The 20,199-nt window shown below is 36.6% G+C and overlaps 2 protein-coding genes across 2 annotated transcripts in view; one reads left to right on the top strand and one right to left on the bottom strand.

Annotated features, from left to right (window-relative positions):
• LOC116061708 (runt-related transcription factor 3-like) overlaps positions 1–6,442 on the bottom strand; it is a 7,331-nt gene extending 889 nt beyond the window's left edge. The window contains exons 1-5 of the mRNA XM_031316019.2: positions 6,245–6,442; positions 2,561–2,751; positions 2,096–2,255; positions 397–501; positions 220–285 (exon numbers count right to left, since the gene is read on the bottom strand). Coding sequence (XP_031171879.1) covers positions 220–285; positions 397–501; positions 2,096–2,255; positions 2,561–2,751; positions 6,245–6,290 — 568 coding nt within the window. The 5' untranslated portion in view covers positions 6,291–6,442. The remainder of the gene's footprint in view (positions 1–219; positions 286–396; positions 502–2,095; positions 2,256–2,560; positions 2,752–6,244) is intronic.
• supt3h (SPT3 homolog, SAGA and STAGA complex component) lies at positions 3,446–20,131 on the top strand. Its single transcript, XM_031316018.2, has 12 exons — positions 3,446–3,547; positions 6,038–6,141; positions 10,308–10,392; positions 10,561–10,647; positions 11,798–11,894; positions 12,248–12,387; positions 12,529–12,604; positions 13,408–13,520; positions 13,636–13,740; positions 13,853–13,981; positions 19,583–19,672; positions 20,024–20,131. The coding sequence occupies exons 2-12, from the start codon at positions 6,050–6,052 to the stop codon at positions 20,063–20,065; spliced, it is 1,056 nt and encodes a 351-aa protein (XP_031171878.1). The 5' UTR covers positions 3,446–3,547; positions 6,038–6,049; the 3' UTR covers positions 20,066–20,131.
• The last annotated feature ends 68 nt before the right edge of the window (positions 20,132–20,199 follow it).

Raw genomic sequence — 20,199 nt, 5'->3', positions numbered from 1 at the left:
CAGTATACTGTACGCTGTGCAAGTACAGTTACTTTACTGTGGATAAAAACATTAGGCACAATTTTATGCAAAAAAAAAAATACACCAGTTCGATACAACTTTACTTTTGTGGAGACGCTGTACATTTGCACACTGCTGCATATTTTCAGACCTGTATGTGAAAGTTAACAATAACATAGTTGGTTTCTAGTTTAAAAAATAAGGATTTATACAACAAACCTGATGATGCAGTGCTGCTGGTGGGTGACCTGAACGCTCCTGACTTCACCTCCTTCTGCCTCGGTCCTGTCCACAGAGAGAGAGAGAGAGAGAGAGAGAGAGAGAGAGAGAGTCAGAGTAATTCTGACTGAAAGCTTTGGATAAAACATGTTGTTATTTTCTCCAGTGTGTACTGACGTCTTGGCAGCCGCTGTCCATCCACAGAGACCTTGATGGCTCTCTGTAGGGTGGCGATCTGAGGCGGCGAGGTCAGCACATTGATGGAAATTGTGAAACTCTTACCTGAAAAAAATAACACATGTACAGGAAACTATAGAGGTATTAAACTTAATTTAAGTTGACAATTGCAGTTTAATTATAAATGAAGTCAGTTTTATCTCAGGTTTTTTTTTCAATCTAAGGATAGAGGGTGTCATACAGTATGTTGTAAAGATTGACTGCAAAGCTGTCTGGGACAAACTTTGTGTTTTGTGTCATACAGATATCCTTGACTGGGAGTCTATGATCGATAACTAATTGACAAAGTATCCTGTCTTCTTTCTGTTTATCCTTCTAACTTAATTGTCTGAGTTACAAGGCAAAGCCCTTCATATTGCAGCATAGATGGAAAGACAAAAGTAATGTAAGAAAATGCTAAATTTCTGTGTGAGGGAGGGAATTTAAATGAAAAAAGGTGGAAATCAAAGGAGGATTAGGTGAGGATGATAGGCTACTATGTTTTCTTCAACGTGTTGACCCTCCAATGTGACTTGTTCCTTATAGTCTGGATCAACGGAAGTACATTTCCAGGATAATTGCCTGACCTACGCGCTGCATGTCTCTCACCTTCCTCTCTCTGTGTGTTGCCGTTCTCAAAATTCCTTTGCTTCAACAACAAACTTCGAGCTAGCAAGCTACACACTGAAAATGGCAAGTTTTGAAGAAAATTTGGATTTTACAATGAGGCAGGCCTGCTTGGTTCTTTCAGGGAATTATTGTAAAGATTTACAAAGAATATATTTACGGCATTTACTCCCTAACTGGGACGTTTTGGGACTGATTGGGGATTTGCTATGGACGTAGTACACACGGCGATACACTGGTAAGAGCAAATTATGTTTAACCATGTATCAGCTAATTTATATAGCTCACGTTACTGTATTGTGTGAACAGTTAAATTCATTTAATATTGTATGTGGCGTTTTCTTTTGCGGGGTGCAAATGTTCCACCAAAACAAGTTCCTTCCCGAGACTATTTTGCAGAGCCACAGTCGCTGCGTCCAGAGCTTAGCGAGTGTGACGATTGTGATTGGTTTAAAGATATGCAAACAACCCAGAGCGTTTTTTTTCTCCTATCCCAGAATGTATGTGTGGAGAAGCCAGACCTTACTCCACAGTAGAGCTGGGCGATATGTAGAAAATCAAATATCACGATATTTTTGACCAAATACATCAATGTCGATATTGCGGCGATATTGTTGGGTTGAGTATTGGTGCTTTCACAAAATATTTACACAATGAGAGTTTAGATAAATAATCATCAATAATGTGGATATAATGACAGGCAAAGGCAAATAATAGAACAGCTAAAACAGTCTGGTAAGTTCAGAAAAGTACATCACTTTACTGTCATGTAGCATTTAAAACCAGGAAAAGACAACACTTATGTCATATCACGATATTACGATATCCAAAATTTAAGACGATATCTAGCTTCACATATTGATGTCGATATCGATATATTGCCCAGCCCTACTCCACAGCGCTGTGGTGATAGAGCTTGACATGCCAGACTACATTCCTCATAACTACTGTTGATTCACTTTGAAATGAGGCCTCTGCATGTTTATTTATGTTACATGTAATTATTGTATCAGTAGAGTATCTGTCCATCTACCTCTCCCGCTGCGACCTATGAAGCGCAGGTCATTAAAGTAGGCATAGCCTTGCTTCATGGTCGCTGTGGCGTTGCGTAGCTCGGCGCTGCTGTTTTCACTGTTGCCAGCCATCACTGTGACCACCACGCCATCTGGCACGTCATTGCCCAGGGCAACTACCTGGAGGATGGAGAGAGATGGATAGATGGACAGATAGATGAATGGACATATATATGAATGGACAGATAGATAGATAGATAGATAGATAGACAGACAGAGATAGATAAATAGATAGATAGACAGACAGACAGACAGACAGACAGACAGACAGATAGATAGATAGATAGATAGACAGACAGACAGACAGACAGACAGACAGAGATAGATACATAGATAGATAGAAAGACAGACAGACAGACAGACAGACAGACAGATAGATAGATAGATAGATAGATAGATAGATAGATAGATAGATGATTGCTTACAGTGAATGCTCTCGGCAGGGTCTTGTTACACCTCCAGTGCTGCGGCAGGCTGCTGCAGAGGAAGTTTGGGCTGTCAGTCTGCACCAGGCCCCTGGGTGGCGCTGTGCTGCGCTGGTGGAGGGACCTTACCTCCTGGTCGTCCAGTTGGCGGTTGGTGGGTGATGGTGTTGGCCGGCGCTTCACCACAGGATCTGAGATGGAGCAGAAAGAGAACTGAAGTTTTAGCCTTTTTTTTTCTTTAATATGATTTTTTCTGAAATTAAAATTCATGTGGTCAACAAAGACTGCATACAGTTATAATACAAAAACATTGCCATGTTCACTAATTCCTAAATTCCTAAAAAGCACAGTGAGAGCAGAGGTAGAGAAACAAGCAGCAGTAATAGTCCTTATGTCTTTCAGCCTACATTTTATATGCAACTTTTCCAAGTCAGCTCCAAACTCCTCATCGTTCCAAAATACTTATAAAATATATCACTTTTTTTTTTAATCAGGGTCTTAAGTATTTTTCGTTCACTGTGGTTTAAAGCCTCTGTATAACACAAACAAACTTCCATGAGCCATTATAATCTGCAACCAAGGTCAAGCAAGACCTGTTTATTTGTTGTGTGAACCATCAGTGCTGCAGCTATTGGGTCCCAATCTTTAATCAAATAAACCAAGTTTAAGTTCAAGTAAGAAATCAGCTCAAATCTTGATGTAATTTGGTTAAAGTAAAAAGAAATATTTTTAATGTACTTTATTCTGTGTTTATGTGATAGTAGGAATGATTCAATTGGGATGTGTTACAATTTTCCCAAAGTAAAAAACAAACAAAACGAAACTATTAGACGATAAAGGACGTTTTTGGCCAGAAAGTGGAGAAAACTACAACTACCAAAACGCCGCGCTTCGTAAATTCGATTCACGTCATCAAGTCGCGCCGAAAATTAATTAAATCGAAAAGCGTCAACAGTAGCAGCACCAACGCTTTCTTGAACGATTTTGGTGAGAGTTTTAAACAATTTTTGGACCTTTTCTTTCTCCGTTCCTCTCCTTCTGTCAGCTTTTCCTTTTTTTTTCTCTTCTCACTGCATTGTGTTTAATTCACCGCAGTGTTTGAATAGGAGGGAACTTCGCTGTATTATCATTCAGATTTTACTGCCGGGGAGGGGAAGTTCCTGCGGTCACACCACCTGTCCCCTCTGTACCTCTGTGTGTGAATACTCTGTGTTGATTTGCCTCGAATATGTTCTGCTATCTTGTTATTTTAGGCTATTGGCCCAGCTTCTGTTCTGTACTACAGGGCTGACTAGTTTTGTTTCGGTTAAATGATGCCAAAGTGTACATTACAGACTGTATTCACAACCGTGACAGTTTTGTTGACATTGACTTTTGTATCTATGTGTGGGAGAGCAGGTTTAATTTGCTTAGGTGGGATGCTGCTGCGCCATTTTGTGATATAATTCATCAACAGAATTTTGTTTCAGCACTGTCATTCATTATATCTACACTCAGCTGTCAGTTTATTAGTTAAACCTAGCTAAAACTAATGCTAGCTAGTCTAATACATAAATTAGTCCGGCAATGTCATGGTTTTCACTTAACAATACAATACAATTCATCAGCACCCCTAACTACATCCTCCCAAATGACCAATCAACAGAATCAACACCTCTTAAAAACAGTTTGAACATTATAACCTTCATCAAGGAAGGATTTAGAGCAGGACTCTTGTATTAGACTGCATTACTTTTAGCAAGGGTGTATCTTATAAACCGGCAGTTGAGCGCATAGCTTCGTCATAACCAAGAATGGTTGTTGGTTAATTTGGAACAACATTTTGTGAAACCTTGTCTTTGGCTTCACAAAACACAGAATTTAAAAAATCCAAAAAAACTCTAAAAAACAATTGAAGGGAACAAAGAGCAGGTACACATCATCAGTGTGTGTGATTTAAAAACATCAATACAGTAAATAATAAAGTGCTGGGTGTGTTTGAAATCGCAGAGAGTCAGTATGCATTCAGCAATCTACTTTAATCTGGCAAGAAAGACTGGCTGAATCAGAATTTACAGAATCTGTCTAGTTTAAGATTTAAAGATCTCCTGTGTGGAAATCAGGTGTTGTCAAAGCAAGAGAAGATGTGAGACTGAGACACTTTGAGTAAAGCAACACCTACGTTTCTTACGATAAACTACATAATGATGCAGCTATAGCATCAGGATCATTGTTGACAGGTTTACAGACTGAAATAGTCGGGCAGCCTTTTTATTATCAGTTGTGCTGCTGGGAAAATAATTAAACTTACTGATATACAACACATGCTATCTGGTTAGTTTTACAGAAATGTGTCTGGAAGTGCAGCATATATGTGATACATGTTGTGTGAGGGTGAGCTGTAATGCTTTTTTAGTTAAAGGTGGAGCCTGCAATTCTAATCCAATACACTTGTTACTTTGTTAAATTCAGTGAATATCTCCTCACGGTCTGCTGTCCGTTATGTGTGTGCATTGAACAATAATTCGGTACACAGCCCTGTCTCTGTACATGGGAAACCAAAAAAGTGGGTCAGAGTCGGACCGAGCCACACAATGCTATTCCGTTCGTGCTTGTGCACAGGACAGGGGAAAGGCCATGGGTGTTTTAAAGGCAGCTACACACCAGGCCGATAATCGGCCGTTGGACAGTCTGGCGAGGTCGGTGACTCGAGTCTGTTCGGTGTGTTCCGTGCCGTCGTCCGTCAGAGGAGCTGTTGGCCTTTATTTTGGCCGACCTGACATGCTCAGTCGGAGACAGGGCAGTCGGGACTCACCCGGAAATGTCGAGCGGAATGAGTCTCTCAAAATCTGATGAAAATCTTTTAAACTGACCTTTGTCAATCTGAAATGAAGACAGATTCAGCAACTGTATAGCCTATTTCTCGCTTAAAATGATTTCAGAAACAGTGAACTATTTTAGTACAATATGAGATCTTATTCTGAACAAGCCGCCATGACGCGTTCGTCCAATCAGCTGCCGGTTTTCATTTTTTGGGCGACAATACAGATTAGCGCCACCTGCTGTTATGGAGACGCATTGCTTCTCGTCGCTTTGGTGTGTTCCGAGGCACTTTTTTGACCAACTCGGGGAGACTGATCAGTCCAACTGCCTTTTCTGCCGAGGGTCGGCCGTCTGGTTGGTGTGTAACTGCCTTAAAGAGAAAGGCAGTGGGAGTGAGTGGGATGGTAAATCTGGCACATGCTAACGTTCTGAAGGAGAAGTGACAGGAGAGGTGTCTGGCTGTTGAGTTCAAATTTCAACAACGTTTCTCCAGAATTGTATCCTGGTTGACACCAGACCCTTCTCAGTTGTAACTGAGAGTGGGTCTGGGGAAGGTTCATTAACAGCTCATTTCCAAAGGGGCGTCACCAACGGACGCCGCTGAAATGTTTAAACCTTTAATTTAGTTTCATAGTGTAATGCAGCTTTGTTTCTTTGTTCTGTTCATGTCATCAGGTGGCTGTGGTTATGAGCAGTCCCATGGCTGGCTCAGCAGCCTCCAGTTCTAAAGACCGTCCAGCTTCCAGGACCAATTTCATCCCAGAGCTACAAAGCATGATGTAAGACACACACACACACACACACACGCACACACACACACACACACACACACACACACACACACACACACACACACACACACACACACACACACAGACTCACCCCAGTACAGCATTGGGCTGCTGCTGAACAGACTGTTTGAAGCCATCGAAACCTGTTTAACAAAAGACAGAGGAAGTGTTTCGCTAATGATAAACTACCTGATAGAAACTGAAACACAGATGTCTTTAAACAGTCCACAACCCGTCATTTTGATGGCACTGTTAAGGTATGTCAAATCACATAGAAATGGCTCACAGGCAGGTGAAAGAAATATCACAATAACATCATCCCTTAGTAACGATCAGTGCACATTTAAGATATCGATTCGTCACTAGACTTTCAGTTCACAACATTACAATCTAGTTAAGACTCCAAAAAGTATGGATCGATTCGATATCCATTTGATATGCCTCCTCAGTATTATTATAGATTGCTACACATGGTTTTCATCGACAAATTCAAGCGGTCAGATATATATGAACTCCCCTTTTTGTTGTATCTGCTCTTAAAAAAAGACACTTCCTGAATGTAGCGGAGTCTGAACACAGCAGACAACAGACAAAAGGCAAAAACTAAAAAACAGCAACCAGAAAATCAAACAAGTAACATCAGCAGGCAATAATCCATTATGGTCTGTCAGTGAATCGATGCAGAATCGTCCAGGTCCGCATCGCAATGCATCGATGCAATGATTAATTTCAAAACCCCTAATGGACTTATTAACGGACTAAATGCAGCAAGTACACAATAAAGGCGTTTAACATGAAGTGTAGCTGAAATGAATGGCCTCATTTGACCTAAACTGTCTTTGCAGTAGAGCTGAAACGATTTTTCGATTTATCGCTAAGTCGATCAACATAAAACGAATCAGCTATTCAAAAAAATTTACATTATTATCAACAAATTGGATAATCTATTCTGACATTTTTAGGCAAAATAGCTAATATGACCTGGTTCATTCTCCAGTAAATTCTCTGACATTTTATGGAAAAACACTAAATCAATTTATCAAGTAAATAATTTTCAGATGAATCAATAGTAAAACATAATCATTAGTTGCAGCCCTACTTTGCAGTAGAAGAAGGACTAAACATATTGTATAGTTTAACAAAAGAATAAGTACTATTTATTTCCTGAAATCAGTTGGCACAGTTGTCTTCTTCAAAACATTTGATCACAGGAGAAAATTAATCTTCTAAATATACAAGTTAAATTAAAACAAAGGACAAAGACAACTTTTCCACAAACCACATGGAATTATTTTTTTTTGTCACAAATTCTTGCTCTTTCTGTGGGTTTTTCAAAAGAAGTAAAATACGTGATGTGGCCTCTCATTAGTGTGTGTGAGTGTGTGTTTTGGGGGTACTCACCTGGTGTTATGTGTGTGTGGCTGCAGAGAGATGGTGGCGGTGGTCAGAGAGGCTGAAACCCAACTAAACCCCAAAACCTAAAACCAACGCTCAGCCTGAGGCCCTCCTGCCCACAACCCCAAACCAAATCCAGTGTGTCTCACCTGCGTGGTTGACAGCAGCAAACAGCCAATCACAGCGCAGATAAGGGGGGGGAGCGGAGAGACCACAAGGAGGGCTGTCTGGTGTTGGTGACAGAGAGACGGAGGGAAAGAGAAACAATGAGAGAAGGAAAGAGCTTCAGGATGTGGGTTTAGTTTAGACTGCCATCATGGAAGTGGCTTCTTTGGATGCAAATTGAGGTTTGGCCAAATTGTGGTGTGTGTAAAGGGAGAGAGAGAGAGTGTGTGTGTGCGTGCGTGTGTGTGTGTGTGTGTGTGTGTGTGTGTGTGCGTGCGTGTGTGGCCTGTCGACCTCAGTGTGTGTGTTTGTGAATCAATAGTGCATAGTTTTGACTTTTACTTTGTTACATTTTGCAGCAATTATCTATACTTTCTACTCCACTACATTTCTACAACGTTCCGTTACATTTTCTGATCAGTTTTTCCCCCTGCCAAAACGTCTTCCTGACCGTCACACGTTTGCAGTCCGCAGGGAAGCCTTCAGCAGCGGCCGTCCAGCTACTGGTGCCACTCGCGATATTACGAATCCCACTATGGCCACACCAAGACCCGCCCTTCAATAGCATTTATTGGCCAGGCGCGTACCGCTCCCGGTACTACCGTTGCTCCTGTTACTGCTGCTGCTCCCGATACTCTGCTTGGTCATATGTGAAGCATCCGTTCACATAGGGTTAATATACAACCCGTATATCTTAAAAACGCTCCCGGTCCCCCTCAGCTGTGAAGCCACATACTTGTTGTCCAAGCCTGTGTGTTCTCGCTAAATAAATGTGTGCAGCATTCACTGTCCCATGGGAAATAATGCAAAGTCGAGCTTCATGCAGATCACCCTGATAGATAACCAGAATTGTAAGTCAGAATGTAAACTAGAGGTGTTGAAATTAATCAAATAATCGATGCATCGAATCGTGGACATGGACGATGCTGCATCGATAATCGACCTGGCCATAATCGATTATTTCTGTTTACAATTTAATGTAGGCCTAACAACCTTTCTGTTTACATATTCTGTTATGTTTTGCACATTCAGGAAGTGCCATGTGCTCAGTGCTGTAGTTTTATGTATCCAATTTATTTAGTATTAGAGCACTGCAGAATGTTTTGTTTTTGAAGCTTGAAAAGCTATGAATTAAATATCCTATATGGCTTTAATAGAAAAATGTATTGTACGCATCGTGATGCATCGAGATATCGAATTGAATCGCAGACATGATAATCGTAATCGAATCGGGAGATCAGTGAAGATTCACACCTCTAATGTAAACTGGGCCAAAGATGGTAAGCACAATTAAATTAACCTAAAAATAACTTAATTAAAATGCCACAGCCCATAGGCCTACTGTTTTTTTTTTTTTTTAATTATTAGAATATAGACATTAAGAGAATAAATCGTTATGCAAGTACTTTTACTTTTAATACTTAAAGTACATTTAAAATCAGGTACTTTTACTTAAGTAGGGTTGCCATTGTGGTACTTCTACTTTTACTAAAGTAAATATGTGTCTGGTTATTTGTACTTTTACTTACATAAGTACTGAGATTCAGTACTTCCTCCACCACTGCCCACATCTAGAGGCATGAGGCAGAGTTTGGAGTCGGAAATATTGAATATTTTTAATCCATGACTGACCTGTGGTCCAGCCGCACTACAGAGCCGTACAAAAGTCTCAGTGTTCACTATTTTGATGCATTTTCCCGTAACTTTTGTAATTTTACATATGTTTAACAATATCAGAAGTAATATTGATATCGCAATATTCATAATCGATATCGCAATATCACATTTTGTCAATATCGCGCATCCCCAGTGCAGATGCCATATTTTTCTACAAAACCGTGTTTTTCATTTAACAATTTTCATAAATCTGAATTGTTGTATAAACACAAGTAGTCGAAATTCAGTCTAAAATTGTCAGAATTTAGTTTTGAATCAGAAACTGTTCAGTTCAAGAAAATGTAAACACCAGCACAACTCTGTACAAGCATTTAAATCCAGCTTGCATGTAGTTCTTGGTACTTAGTGCTACAGACACATTTCAGTTGGTACCACAAAATTATTGATGTTTAATAATACCTAGCTATATTTAACTTAAGTGCATTAATAACAATTACTCAGTTTATAGCTGTAAAGTGCTAATTTAGTCAGCATTTTATGAGTTAAATAATTAAATAATGTATGATATTTACATATCAATAAATGAAATAAATGTCTGCATCAACTTTATTGTTTGGTACAACATAATACAAGATCATCCTGCCAACTCCATGAAGCTGTTATATGTTGCTGCTAATGCAGTTTCACATTTTGGCAGCAGAAACAGAAACGGCAGCTTGATTAGAAAAGAATTGAGAATTTAGAATAAGCTTAATCTTTCCCAATACTGCTGAACCACTAAATTGACAAGTGATCTCTCAGATGCTCCCGAAACAAAGTCAAACAATTTTTATATAAACGCTTTTAAAATTGTTACTAAGCTTCGACTTGTAACAATTAGCAGCTCATCAACACCGGCAGTCTAAATGCATTTCACTGTTTCAGAGGATTCACTTGAAACGTCACTGTGATTAATATTTTGTGTCTTTGTGCTTCAGGTTTGCTCTGGGAGACGCCCGCAGGCCTCTGCACGAGACTGCAGCTCTGGTGGAGGATATTGTGCACACGCAGCTCATTACTATGGTAACGCAAATACAGTACACTTGTACATAGGCATAACGGTGGAAGAAGTTTCTCCGATCTTTTACTTAAGTAAAAGTAGCAATACTACAGTGTGGAGATACTTTGTTATGAAAAGGAGTGTAAGTTATGTGCAATAATGCTAATTAAAGTGATTGGTTTATTTATCAGCTGCATCAGGCCTGCGAGGGGGCGTCTCTTCGTGGGTCGAGGGTCATTTCACCGGAGGACATCCTGTTCCTGATGAGGAGGGACAAGGTAAACAAGACCCACACACACTGAAACAGCACATAAAATACACAAAACATTATATCATGAAGGATTCTTATTGAATAAAAAAAAAACCAGACTTAAACCAGACTAGCATGGGGCGACTAGGTGAGGGCTGGGTCCTTTCAACTACAATTAGAAAGAAAAGAAACCCAACAACAATATAATAACCCACTCACAATTAGGGTTGGGTATATAATATAAAATATAAAAAAGGAGCACAAAACAACAGTTGGCGACATTAAAGAATGGCTTGTTTATTGCTAAGGCCATATGGTCAAAATTAAATGATTGATTTATAATGTAATGACAATAACTTATAACAATGACTTATTTCAACAGTAAATTGCTGCTAAACGACAAAAACAAGCACCAGATTGGAAAAGGGTATTTTCCAATAACTTTGAATGCACCACAAGGCTGGCGAGTTTCAAGTGAACGCACCGTCTGTGTTGTTTTTCCAACAACGGCAGCTGCGGACTGTTACGTCCCGGTGTTGGAATCCTCTACAGGGAAATACAGTCACACTTTACACCGCTTAATGTAAGCTGTCAGCATTTTAACCATTGTCTTTAATCCAGCTACTAGCTAACGGTAACGTAGCCTCCCGTGCAGCGATGCTTCTGAAAAAAAAAAAAAAGTCAGGCTCCGAAATGAGGAACCGAAATTTTCGTTCTTATTCGGTCTAGTTACTACCGTTTACATCAGAACCGTTTGAGTACCCAACCCTACTCACAATAAACTGGCTCCCTCCTAAAGCACTGGGGGCGGCCCAAGGCAAGAACACCCAAAAGATAACGATAAGAAATAAGAAAACTAAATGCAAGGGGGAAAAAAACTAAAAGGTGGACCTCGCTAATCCTCCTCCTTAATTAATTAATTAATTATTAATATGATATGAATTATCTATATGTAGTTCTCTCACTAATGAAACAACTACAAATCTCTACCAAATTCAAATCACTATCTCTGCTTATTTCTTACTGGTTTGGGTTATTGTCTGCATATCATTTTTGTACTATGTCCCATATATTTGAGTGTGTATTTATATATATATATATATATATATATATATATATAATATTATCTTTCTTATTCTGTTCTTCACTTTCTCTCTCTTTTTCTGTCTGCTAACCAGAGGAAGGTGGCTAGATTGTTAAAATATCTCCAGTTTAGAGATTATAAATCCAAACTACTCAAAACTGTGGAGGATGAAGAAACGCTGCAAGAAACAGGTATGTGCACGCTCACACATACACATCCACGGCAGCTGATGTTGGATTAATCAATCAAAATGTGATGACAAAATGAGATGTTGTTGTGAGCCTTTATTGGAAGAACAGCTTGATAATCAGATGAACATACAGTTTACTGCTTTTACAGCCTTGAAACAATATTCATTTCCCCCGTATTGCTAAGATTTGTGTTTTAATTCATTATGTTGATTCATTATGTTGTCAAACTGCAACCTGACCTCTGATTACTTTGTTTTACAGCACATCTGGTTTCAAATACATGTTTGAGAACCAAATATCAGATTCAAATAAACTTGGCTTTTATTTTATTTTTGTGTCGTGTGTGTTTGCAGACAAATCGGGTATTGCCGGCGGTACCCAGCGGAGGCAGCGATTGGCCCAGGATTTTCTGGTGTGGATGGATCAGACTGGCGAGCTCCTGTCATTGGCTGAGCGACACGAAGTAGATCCAGTCAAACAGGAGCGGATGGAGGTCAGAGGTTATCATGATGTCTTCAGCCATGACACACTGGCAGCACTAATTTGACTGTAGACAACAGTACATTTAACTCATTTTTGGGATTGATGATGATGATGATTTTAATTATTAATTGTTGTGTCTCTGTATCTTCAGCGTTTGGAGCGTCAGACTCGAACTATGGACCAGACTCAGTACTCTGAGTTCTGTGAGAGTAGACAGCTCAGCTTTGGTAAGTTTCTCTCTAATGATCCTAGATTTAGGAAGTTAATAAAGCCAAAGAGATATTGTTTGTAGAGCTAGGCTTTGCCCCATAGATAGGAGTAGGCCTGTCCTAACTGCCTATAATTACCAAATATTATTGTCATTAATTACAATTATACGATTAGTTTCCGGTGCAGATCATTCAAGGAACCAATCAAAAACCATCTCAAGTAATGTTCCTTGTAGCAGAACAGGCACACAGGAGTACAAATACTGAATGTCGAGCCTTTTTTTATTATCTGTTGATTACCTGATTGTTTAGTTTTTAAAATGAAAGACGTTTGAAGAGGAAAAAATGCCCAAATCGTCTTCAAATTACTTTCGTTATCGAATCAGCAGTCCAAAACACAAATATATTCAGTTTCCAATAATATAAAACTGAGTAAAGCAACAAATACTCACATTAGACAAGCTGTAACTGACAAACATTTGTCTTTTTTATTTGCTCATTGACTTTAAAAAAAAATCCATTATCAAAATTGTTCCGTCCCATGGCTAATTGATTAATCGACTATTTGTTTCAGTACAAAACCCAATGAACTTACTGTATTATGAGATATCACATGTCAAGATAAAAATATATAATAAGAAATGTGTCTCTTAAACATGACCCGATGATGAAAATCAATAGGGTAGTTTTATTTTAGTTAAGCATTTCAAAATAGTGCCAAAACTACACAAAGCAAATTCTGTGTGTGTGTGTGTGTGTGTGTGTGTGTGTGTGTGTGTGTGTGTGTGTGTGTGTGTGTGTGTGTGTGTGTGGCCTTCCAGCTAAGAAGGCGTCAAAGTTTCGGGACTGGCTAGACTGCAGCAGTTTAGAGCTGAAACCCAACAGCATCTCCATGGAGATCTTGTCATACCTGGCCTATGAGACTGTTGCCCAGGTAACATGTTGAACCATGACGTCGCACATATCCTGTTAATGTCTTTATTAACTTTCTACGTGTAGTGAAAAACCTCCCAGTGTTATAAAGTGGTTCTGTCATTCTCCTTGTTCAGATTGTGGATTTGTCTCTGTTGGTAAAGCAAGAAATGACTGCGAAAACAAATCCCGTCGGTCGTGTTATTTCTGCCAGCTACATCCACTACAACACACACACTGAGGTATGACACACACTAATGTCACTCTCACATTCTCACAAATGTTATCACCTAAACTGGAGTACTACAGTTATGTTTTAAGTAAGTAAATAACATGTGTCTTCCATCTTTCCAGGTAAAGAAGGATCCAGACTCACCTGAAGCCACTCCCCCTTCCACGCCTAGCTCCTCCCACTCATCAAAATCCCTCCCACAGGGTAACGGCAGTCTGGACGGCCGAGGGAGACAGAGGAAACGCAAAAAGGTGTGTTTGATCTGCAACCCTCTTAAGCGTTTCTGTTTTGTTATACACAGTGTCTGAGTCTAAAATATAGTGTACCAGAAATGTTCAATAAATTTCAATAAAAAAAAAATTCAACATACTATACTTTGAATTTTTTCGACATACTATACTATGACTTTTAATAAACTCTTTTGACATACTATACTATAATTTTTATGACTTTTTTGGAAATACTATACTATGACTTTTTTAATTAATTATTTCGACATACTATGTTATGACTTTTTTTAAATTAATTTTTCCGACATACTATACTGTGACATTTTAATGATTTTTTTTAAAACATACTATGCTATGACTTTTTATGAATTTTTCCAAAATACTATACTCTGACTTTTTTAAGACTTTTTTCGACATACTATACTGACTTTTTCAATATACTATACTATGACTTTTTTATGAATTTTATTGACATACTATACTATGAATTTTTTCCACATACTATGCTATAACTTTTTGATGACTTTTTCGACATACTATACTATGACTTTTTATCACTTTTTTTCTACATACTATACTATGACTTTTTTTATGACTTTTTTCCGACATACTATACTTTGATTTTTTTCGACATACTATACTATGACCTCTTAATGATGTTTTAAAACATACTATAGTATGACTTTTTTATGACTTTTTTCGACATACTATACTAAGACTTCATCATGATTTTTTTAAACGTACTATAATACGACTTTTTAATTATTAATTGTATTTCTTTGACATACTATGCTATGCTTTTTTCGACTTACTATACTATGACTTTTTAATACATTTTTCCAAAATACTATACTATGACTTTTTTATGACTTTTTTCGACATACTATACTGACTTTTTTTAACATACTATACTATGACTTTTTATAAAAAAAAAATGTAAATATACTATAGTATGACTTTTTTATGAATTTTATTGACATACTATACTATGAATTTTTCCGACATTATGCTATGACTTTTTGATGACTTTTTTTGACATACTATACTATGAATTTTTTCGACATACTATACTATGACTTTTTTCTGACTTTCGACATACTATACTATGACTTTTTGATGACTTTTTTTCGAAATACTATGCTATGACTTTTTTTTATTGAATTTTTTCGACATACTATACTATGATTTTTTATAAAAAAAATGTAAATATACTATAGTATGACTTTTTATGACTTTTTGCGACATACTATTCTTCGACCTTTTTCGACATACTATACTATGACTTTTTTATGATTTTTTTTGACATACTATACTATGACTTTTTTATGATTTTTTTCGAAATACTATGCTATGACTTTTTTATTGAATTTTTTCGACATACTATACTATGACTTTTTTATGATTTTTTTTGACATACTATACTATGACTTTTTGCAACATGCTGTTCTATGACCTTTTTGGACATACTATACTATGAATTTTTTCGACATACTATACTATGACTGATGACTTTTTTCAACATACTATACTATGAATTTTTTCGACATACTATACTATGACTTTTTGATGACTTTTTTCGACCTACTATGCTATGACTTTTTTATGACTTTCGACATACTATACTATGACTTTTTGATGACTTTTTTTCGAAATACTATGCTATGACTTTTTTTTAACATACTATACTATGACTTTTTTCTGACTTTCGACATACTATACTATGACTTTTTGATGACTTTTTTTCGAAATACTATGCTATGACTTTTTTTTATTTAATTTTTTCGACATACTATACTATGACTTTTTATAAAAAAATGTAAATATACTATAGTATGACTTTTTATGACTTTTTGCGACATACTATTCTTCGACCTTTTTCGACATACTATACTATGACTTTTTGATGACTTTTTTCGACCTACTATGCTATGACTTTTTTACTATACTTGGATTTTTTTTAACATACTATACTATGACTTTTTTCTGACTCTCGACATACTATACTATGACTTTTTTATGACTTTTTTCGACATACTATACTATGACTTTTTTATGACTTTTTTCGACATACTATACTATGACTTTTTATAAAAAAATGTAAATATACTATAGTATGACTTTTTGCGACATACTATTCTTCGACCTTTTTCGACATACTATACTATGACTATTTTTAACATACTATACTATGACTATTTTTAACATACTATACTATGACTTTTTTTATGAATTTTTTCGACATACTATACTATGACTTTGTTCTGACTTTCGACATACTATACTATGACTTTTTGATGAGTTTTTTTCGAGATACTATGCTATGACTTTTTTATTGAATTTTTTCGACATACTATACTATGATTTTTTATAAAAAAAATGTAAATATACTATAGTATGACTTTTTATGACTTTTTGCGACATACTATTCTTCGACCTTTTTCGACATACTATACTATGACTTTTTTATGATTTTTTTTGACATACTATACTATGACTTTTTGTTGAGTTTTTCGACATACTATTCTATTACCTTTTTCGACATACTATACTATGACTTTTTGATGAGTTTTTTTCGAAATACTATGCTATGACTTTTTTATTGAATTTTTTTGACATACTATACTATGACTTTTTGCAACATGCTGTTCTATGACCTTTTTGGACATACTATACTATGAATTTTTTCGACATACTATACTATGACTGATGACTTTTTTCGACCTACTATGCTATGACTTTTTTACAATACTTGGATTTTTTTTCGACATACTATACTATGACTATTTTTAACATACTATACTATGACTTTTTTTATGACTTTTTCAACATACTATACTATGAATTTTTTCGACATACTATACTATGACTTTTTGATGACTTTTTTCTGACTTTCGACATACTATAACTTTTTTATGACTTTTTTCGACATACTATACTATGACTTTTTATAAAAAAATGTAAATATACTATAGTATGACTTCTTGCGACATACTATTCTATTACCTTTTTTATGAATTTTTCACAACATACTATACTTTGATTTTTTTCGACATACTATGACTTTTTTCAACATACTATACTATGACTTTTTGATGACTTTTTGGATATAGTATACTATGACTTTTTTCAACATACTATTCTATGACCTTTAATCCATCCATCCATCTTCTTCCGCTTATCCGGTAACGGGTCGCGGGGGTAGCAGCTCCAGCAGGGGACCCCAAACTTCCCTTTCCCGAGCCACATTAACCAGCTCCGACTGGGGGATCCCGAGGCGTTCCCAGGCCAGGTTGGAGATATAATCCCTCCACCTAGTCCTGGGTCTTCCCCGAGGCCTCCTCCCAGCTGGACGTGCCTGGAACACCTCCCTAGGGAGGCGCCCAGGGGGCATCCTTACCAGATGCCCGAACCACCTCAACTGGCTCCTTTCGACGCGACCTTTAATGATTTTTTAAAAACATACTATGACTTTTTCTTGACTTTTTTCAACATACTATGACTTTTTATTAAAAAAAATGTGAACATACTATAGTATGACTTTTTGATGAATTTTTGCGACATACTATTTAGGGGTGCACGATATTGACAAAATGTGATATTGCGATATCGATTATGAATATTGGTTTATCTATATTAATTTCGATATTTTTAAACACATGTAAAATTACAAAAGTTACGGGAAAACGCATCAAAATAGATTCATAACAAATTAAACAAGTTTTCTTACAACACAAGGGTTATTTCAACTGACTGTCATATTGACTGGTACAACCTGAAGAAATAAATAAGGACCATGTCTACAGAACAGGACATGTTTTACTGGTTGGACAGGATAAAATATATAAATAAAGAGAACAGGACACAACTTTTCTTTCTCTTCTCTGATTCGTTTCGTTTTGTTGTCTCTATCTATTTCTTCACTTACACTGTCACTCTGTTGAAATATGCACACACGTGGTACGCTCCATAGGGTTTGTCACGTAGTAGACCCGTGCGCTGACGTGCACTAACATGTGCAAGTGGCACGCTAACTGGCCAATGAAACATGATCATTATAGCAGTTCAAGTTGGTTCTAAATCGAACACAACTAAGCCACACAGCCAACGGACGGGACACAGCGCTCCACAAAATAAACTAAATATTGCATACTTATTGCAACACTTTCAATATAATATTGCGCTACGTGATATTGCGATAACGATATTGAGTCGATATATCTTGCACCCCTAATACTATTCTATGACCTTTTTTTTTTACTTTCTTTTTTATGACTTTTTTAACATACTATACTATGACTTTTTATAACGTTTTTTGACATATACTATGACTTTTTTCGACATACTATACTGACTTTTTTCAACATACTATTCTATGACCTTTAATAATTTTTTAAAACATAATATAGTGTGTATATAATATAGTTTTTTTCGACATACTAATCTATGACTTTTTATAAAACAAATGTAAACATACTATAGTATGACTTTTTTAGACATACTATACTATGACTTCATTATAGTTTTTTTAAACATACTACACTAGGACTTTGTAAACAATTTCTTCGACATACTATACTATGCTTTTTTCGACTTCTATACTATGACTTTTTATGAATTCTTCCGACATACTATACTATGAATTTTTTCCACATATTATGCTATTCATTTTTTCGACATACTATACTATGACTTTTTATAATTGTTTTAAACATACTATAGTATGATGTTTTATACATTTTTCGAGATACTATGAATTCTTTCCCGACATACTATACTATGACTTTTTCATGATTTTTATGACATACTATACAATGATCTTCATGAATTTTCTTATGGCATACTGTACTATGACATTCTTTATATACTTTCTTCTTTATTGCTTTTCCATTACAGAAATATCACATACACACAAAAGAGAGGAAAAAAGAACATGACATGATCTGGATTGCCCTTTTTTCACAAAACCCATTTATTCTTGTGGTTCATTCTCTTATGTTGTCGTTGACATCGTCCATTTCTCTCAACATTGCTTATTATAATTAATAATATGTATATATAAAACCCAATGTTTCAGCCATCCATCTTGAGTTGGTGGCTCTGACTTCGTAATGGCCTTCTTACAAGATTTTCAGCAGATATTGGTCTTCTCTTAACAAAGCAAGGACAAAGCCAAATACATGGGAATGGTCTACATTTATTACCCTACATCTTCTTCAACATTGTTGTGCTATAGACAAGTTATAGCTCATAATTTTGGGTGTCATTAAGGATCTAATTACATTCTTCATGTTCTCTCCAAGTATGTAAGGATGTTGTAGACTGTTGTGATCCAAATATGGAACCAATTATCTTCTGCAACTAGGACATTTTCATGACATATTATACTATGCCTTTTCTTATGACGTACGTAGACTTAAGAAAGTCATAAAGTCATAGTATGTCAAAAAAACGCATAGTATGTCGAAAAGTCATCAAAAAGTCATAGTATAGAATGTCGAAAATAGTCAGAAAAAAATCATAGTACAGTATGTCAAAAAATGTGAAAAAGTCATAGTATAGTATGTTGAAAAAAAGTCATAGTATAGTATTTCGTAATCGTTATCAATACAGTATTTGTTTCAGAGTTGTCCGGCTATAGTGGAACCTCCCAGTGGAGCCATCCAGCCCTGTCACATCAGAGAGGCTATTAGAAGATACAACTACAGACACACAGTATGTACACACACAAAATATGTCAACACTGTAAATGACTTTGATCAGGCTTTCACATTTTGGCAGAGGCACACTACAACATTCCATATTTCATGGATTGGTTTGGAGTATTTACAAGTCTCTCAATACAATACTCACATCATATGAAAGTTATTGGTTAAAATCATTCCTAGGCTGAAATAAGTGTGATCACACTGTAAGAGATGGGGAAAACAAATAAGATGTTTCAGCAGTCTAGTTCGCTGGTAGAAAGTTAGTATTTCTACCAGAAACCTCTTTGTATTCCCCCAGTGTTTTAAGTTTGTTGATAGAGGGAGTAGTTTACAACAAATCTCTCCCCCCCTCTCTCAGAGTGCTTATTGGAGAAATGGGATGGCCTTCCTCGCCTGCTGAAGATGCAGCACATTCTTCTTATGTACGTGCATGAATATTTTCCTTTTTTGTTCCATTGTTGTAATATTTTCCTTTTTTGTTCCATTGTTGTAATAAAGACTTTTCAGTAAGCCGGTGTTTTTGAACCATTTTGT

This window comes from Sander lucioperca, chromosome 15, assembly GCF_008315115.2.
Source record: "Sander lucioperca isolate FBNREF2018 chromosome 15, SLUC_FBN_1.2, whole genome shotgun sequence".
Taxonomy (NCBI): Eukaryota; Metazoa; Chordata; class Actinopteri; order Perciformes; family Percidae; genus Sander; species Sander lucioperca.
Note: the sequence above shows the minus strand (reverse complement) of the source record. Positions and strands in the feature narration are given on the sequence as shown.

Bases quoted from the DNA above. Each gene is read 5' to 3' on its own strand.
- supt3h (XM_031316018.2), top strand. From the start codon at position 6,050: ATGAGCAGTCCCATGGCTGGCTCAGCAGCCTCCAGTTCTAAAGACCGT. The intron at 11,895-12,247 runs GTATGTGCACGC...GTGTGTTTGCAG, and splicing joins AGAAACGCTGCAAGAAACAG to ACAAATCGGGTATTGCCGGC. The intron at 13,741-13,852 runs GTATGACACACA...CCATCTTTCCAG, and splicing joins ACTACAACACACACACTGAG to GTAAAGAAGGATCCAGACTC.